This window comes from Oryx dammah, unplaced genomic scaffold (genome assembly GCF_014754425.2).
Source record: "Oryx dammah isolate SB20612 unplaced genomic scaffold, SCBI_Odam_1.1 HiC_scaffold_6, whole genome shotgun sequence".
Classification (NCBI taxonomy): Eukaryota; Metazoa; Chordata; class Mammalia; order Artiodactyla; family Bovidae; genus Oryx; species Oryx dammah.
This window is the reverse complement of record NW_024070190.1, coordinates 16,627,904-16,633,167: the sequence shown is the minus strand read 5'-3', so window position 1 is coordinate 16,633,167 and position 5,264 is coordinate 16,627,904. Positions and strand designations below refer to the sequence as shown.

General features: G+C 61.0%; 1 protein-coding gene across 1 annotated transcript; it reads left to right on the top strand.

Moving 5' to 3' along the window:
• Nucleotides 1-216: 216 nt before the first annotated feature.
• On the top strand, nt 217-1,791 carry SLC18A3 (solute carrier family 18 member A3). Its single transcript, XM_040242844.1, has one exon. The coding sequence runs from the start codon at nt 217-219 to the stop codon at nt 1,789-1,791; it is 1,575 nt and encodes a 524-aa protein (XP_040098778.1).
• The last annotated feature ends 3,473 nt before the right edge of the window (nt 1,792-5,264 follow it).

Here is a 5,264-nt window from a genome sequence, read left to right as displayed (position 1 = left end):
TGGGCCAGCCCTCCTTTCCTGACTAACGCTGAGCCCAGCGGCGGCGGGTTCGGGGCTCGGTTCCGGGCAGCGGCCGCGCCTCGCCGTGTAGGGAGGGTCCCTGCCTTTTCTGGCGCGCAGGGTCCCCCGAAGTCCCGCGCCTTCTTCTCCGCACTGCGGGGCGCCCGCGCCCGACCCCGGCGGCAGCGTCCTCGGAAGAGCGGCGGGGTGGGGGTGATGGAACCGGAGGCCCGGGCGGGTCGGGCCCCGGCGGCAGCCAGCAAGCTGTCGGAGGCGGTGGGCGCGGCGCTGCGAGACCCCCGGCGGCAGCGGCGTTTGGTGCTGGTCATCGTGTGCGTGGCGCTGCTCCTGGACAACATGTTGTATATGGTCATCGTGCCCATCGTGCCCTACTACGTGCACGCGGCCAGCGAGAAGCCCACCCCGACCTCCCGCCCAACGCCGCCCACTCCGACCAATGCCAGCGCCGTCACGCTCAACAGCTCAGAGCCCCCGACGGCTGACCTGCCGGGCAAGTCTATTGTGAAGCCCCACCACCCCAGGGACAACGAGGACGTGAAGATCGGGGTGCTGTTTGCCTCCAAGGCCATCCTGCAGCTGCTGGTGAACCCCCTGAGTGGGACCTTCATCGACCGCATGAGCTATGACTTGCCACTGCTGCTGGGCCTGGGCGTACTGTTCGCCTCTACGGTGATGTTCGCCTTCGCGGAGGACTACGCGACGCTCTTCGCTGCGCGCAGCCTGCAGGGGCTTGGCTCGGCTTTCGCGGATACGTCTGGCATTGCCATGATTGCCGACAAGTATCCGGAGGAGCCAGAGCGCAGCCGCGCCCTGGGCTTGGCGCTGGCCTTCATCAGCTTCGGAAGCCTAGTGGCGCCGCCCTTCGGAGGGTTCCTCCACGAGTTCGCCGGAAAGTCTGCGCCCTTTCTGGTGCTCGCCGCCGTTTCGCTGTTCGATGCCCTGTTGCTGCTGGTGGTAGCCAAGCCCTTCTCGGCCGCGGCGCGCGCGCGAGCCAACCTGCCAGTGGGCACGCCCATCCACCGCCTCATGCTGGACCCCTACATCGCAGTGGTGGCAGGCGCGCTCACCACCTGCAACATCCCCCTCGCCTTTTTGGAGCCCACCATCGCCACGTGGATGGAACGTACGATGGCAGCATCCGAGTGGGAGGCAGGCATAGCCTGGCTGCCGGCCTTCGTGCCGCACGTGCTAGGCGTCTACCTCACCGTGCGACTGGCGGCGCGCTACCCCCACCTGCAGTGGCTGTATGGCGCCTTTGGGCTGGCGGTGATCGGCGCCAGCTCGTGCCTGGTGCCTGCCTGCCGCTCCTTCGCACCGCTGGTGATCTCGCTCTGCGGCCTGTGCTTCGGCATTGCGCTGGTGGACACCGCGCTGCTGCCCACGCTCGCCTTTCTCGTGGACGTGCGCCACGTCTCGGTCTACGGCAGCGTCTACGCCATCGCCGACATCTCCTACTGCGTGGCCTATGCGCTTGGGCCCATCGTGGCGGGCCACATCGTGCACTCGCTCGGCTTTGCACAGCTCAGCCTCGGCATGGGCCTGGCCAACCTGCTCTATGCGCCCGTCCTCCTGCTGCTGCGCAACGTGGGCCTCCTGAAGCGCTCCCGCTCGGAGAGGGACGTGCTGCTGGACGAGCCGCCGCAGGGTCTGTATGACGCTGTGCGCCTGCGGGAGCGCCCTATGTCCGACCGGGACGGCGCGCCTCGCAGCCCGCCTGCCCCCTTCGACGCCTGCGAAGAGGACGACTACGACTACTACACCCGCAGCTAGCGGCCCTGCTCCTCCTCTAGGCCACCCTCCTACTCCCCAACCACCCCCCCCAACGCGGGTCAAGGGGGCTCCTCGGTGGCAGCTCGGGCTCAGGGCTTGCCACCTGCAGCGAGTACCCAACCCCTCGGCTGTCTTTACTTCCCCGGCCCGAGTCCCCTCTCTAGAATCCCTTCTGTGTCCTCCTTTCTTCCCTCCAACCCGGCGTGGAGCATCTAGACACGTGAAAACTGACGTGCTTCGGGAAAAGAGGAAGAGGCGCGCTGGCCGCCACCTCGGGGCTCCCCGATGTAGAGCCGAGCCTCTGCCTGTCCTTCCTTGCGTTCCTTCCAGTGCCAACTGGGCCCGCTGCACCACGGTGCCTCCGGGCCGATTCAATAAACTATATCTGTGCGAGGCCGAGTCTCTTTACTGATGGGGGTGGGCAGCCGGGCAGGGTACCTGGGAAGAACGGGAGGGTGAGCTGTGCCTCTAGCCCCAATCCTGGTCTCAGTCCAGCGGGCACGCAGGAAGCCCGTGGCTCTTTTGCAACCGGGAAAAGGCGATACGGAAGAAGCTAACCCCACAAGGGCTCTCACGCACGAACACTCTGGTGCACACGCCGCCCTCAGCCCGCCGCAGCCCCTCCCCGACCCAAGCCCGGCGCTGCGCTCCAGGGCGCCGCCCCGGGGAGCCAGAGGAGTCGCTCCCTCCGGGTGCACTGGTCCCGCCCCTTAAGGACACACCCTGAATCAGCCACAGAGCTCTACACTAAGGCGCTCAAGCCGGTCTTCCCTTGAGACTGGCAGCCTGTCCCGTCCAGGCTCCAAGAGGGAATGGGTCCGAACTGTTACGGGCAGCGGAAGAAAAACCGGCCGTGTCTTTAAGGGTTCGGTATCTGGAAACTGCGCGTGTGAGGTGTGTGTGTGTGTGTGTGTGTGTGTGTGTGTGTGAATGTGTGTGTGTGTTCCCTAGAGAGCTAGACTCCATCCTACGAGGAATACCGGTAACAGTTGTCGGTGTGTCAACTGGTCCTGGCTGTGCAGACTTGAGTCAGGGCTGGAGAGGATGCGAGTGTGTGAGCTGATACCAACCTCCACCCTCCCTGGCCCTGAGTAGAAGAAGCCAGCCCCCTGGGCTGTCAAAAAAGTCTCCCCACCTTGAGTGTGGGTCCCCAGAGGCCCAGACTAGCATTTGTGCAGCATTCCCAGCCCCGCCGCCTGCTGAAGGCCACAGAGTCCCCGGACTCCGCCGTGGAGAGGCTGCCGCGTTGGGGGTATGCCTGTATGTCAGACAACGTCTGTGGGGGTCTGCACGCCTGGTGTGTGCACGTGTGTTCTCAGTCTGCGTGTCCAGCTCTGCGTGTGTTTGAGCAGGCTCTGTCTTTGTGGGTCTGTCTGTGTGTGCCTGCGGTGTACAGATCTATAGGGGAGGGGGCACCCTTTGTCTGGGAGAACTGTCTGCCTCTGACTACCTGTCTCTAAGCATCTCCCGGTGTGTATCGCCCATTTTCCTTATACTACCAGCCGGGATAAGTGGGAATAGAAAAGGGAGGATCTGCAGCGGTGGACAAGCAGATTTATTAGCAGAACTTCTGATGTTATTTCATCATATTCTAAAAGGAGTTGTAATAAGGGTTGGACCTGCCCTAGACGGTGGGGAGGGCACAGATTTACCCAGACTCAACCCTCCCCGGAGTTCTGCAGAGTCAGCCCGCCACTGCTAGGATAAAGGGGATGGGGGAGCGAGGGAACGGGCAAGGCTGAGCTGAGGGCGATGGGCACCGGCGGAGACTTGTTTGGACCCCTCTTCTGGGGCCTGGATTCTGGTGCCTTTCTGAAAGCTCTATCCCGGAGGCCGTCAGAGCACGGGATTGGGGTCGGGGAGGTGGGATCCCGGAAGGCGGGAGGAGGGGGGAGGACGGAAGATGGAGAGGGAGCGAGGCAGGGGTGGGGCTGGGGGAGGAAAAGGGAGAAAGGGGAGGGAGGAGGGGCAGGATGAAAGCGGGGAGGGGACTGGCGCGGCCGGCTAGCTCGCAGCCAGTCGCGAGGCCTGGGGACCCGGCGACGTCGGAGGCTCTACCACCGACCCAGGCGGCAGCCCCCACCCCCGCACGGCGGACGCGCCCCGGAATCCCTTCCGGCTCACATTCTAGCTCCCAGTCCTGCTGGGTGCGGTGAGGCGGCGGCAGAGAGGAGGAGAGCAGGAGGAGAGCAGGTGAGCAGGGCTGGGCTCCGGGAGCACGGAGCGGGGAGCGGGAGCGGGGAGTTGAGCTTACAATCGGAGGGAGGCTCGGTCCAGGGACTGTGCCGGGGGGAGAGACCCCCAGAACCTGCGGAGTTCCCCCAGTCCCCAGGGCAGCCGCCGTCGGGGAAAACCAGGAGGATGCGGGGTTCCCTGGCTCTGGTGTTTCCCCACTCAGGGTGGGGACAGGAGGACAGGGGGCTAGACGATGATGTCGAGTTTAAAATGTTGTGCAAGTGAGAGTTGCAAGTTAAGTTTTATTTGAGGTAAAATGAAGGCTGCAGTCCGTAAGATAGCACCTCAGAAAGCTCTGAGACGCTGTTCCAAAGAGGTGGTGGGGAAGGTCAGTATATACGTGATTTTGGTGAAGGGAGAATACATGCAATCAAGCACATATTTTTCCAGAGCGTTTCTGCTAGTCTGGTGAAGCTTCCTGCCAGTCACCAGGATCAGTCTTCCCCGTGAAGGACTGTAGCAGACCCATGAAATCAGCTCCTGAAAACATCTTATCTGCAGACCTGTGGTGCCGGTTCCCCCACCCCCATTTCTGTTCTTCACCCTGAACTCCTTTCAGAGGGTGTTGAAGGTCAGCAGCTGCAGCCCTTGATTTAACCCTTGTCGAGATGGATGGCAAGTGCCAGTGTGAAGTTAACAGGGCCCCCTCATGGTTATAAGTTCAACAATACTTTGGGAGACCTTTCAAGACCATTTTGTCCCACAGAGCTAGGAAGGCTCATTCTTAAGTCTGGCGAAGATTTCTCTTAAAAGCCACTTAGTGCGCAGCTACTGGACTGGGTTTATCAACAGTAATCAAAGGGCTCTGGACCAACCTGTCTTACTCAATCTGTTATGGTCGAGGAAAAATTCCCTCTTGTTGTATCTTCCCATATCTAGAGTTATGTTATTACAGCCATTGATTGCATATACAGCTATATGTTTGATCAACTGCTTCAAATCACCTAGTCATCATTACGTTTATTGCAGGTTCAGTGACACATTTGGTAAAGCAAGAAACAATAATCTTGTAATACAGGCAAAGTACAAATAACATAGCTAGCAGTGTTATTAAAGTCATAAGCAAGAATTAAACCAAGAACTTCCATTAGGTGCAGTCCAGTATATCCTCAGGTCAATTAACTTAGTCTGCTGCTGCTGCTAAGTCGCTTCAGTCGTGTCTGACTCTGTGCGACCCCATAGACGGCAGCCCACCAGGCTTCCCCGTCCCTGGGATTCTCCAGGCAAGAACACTGGAG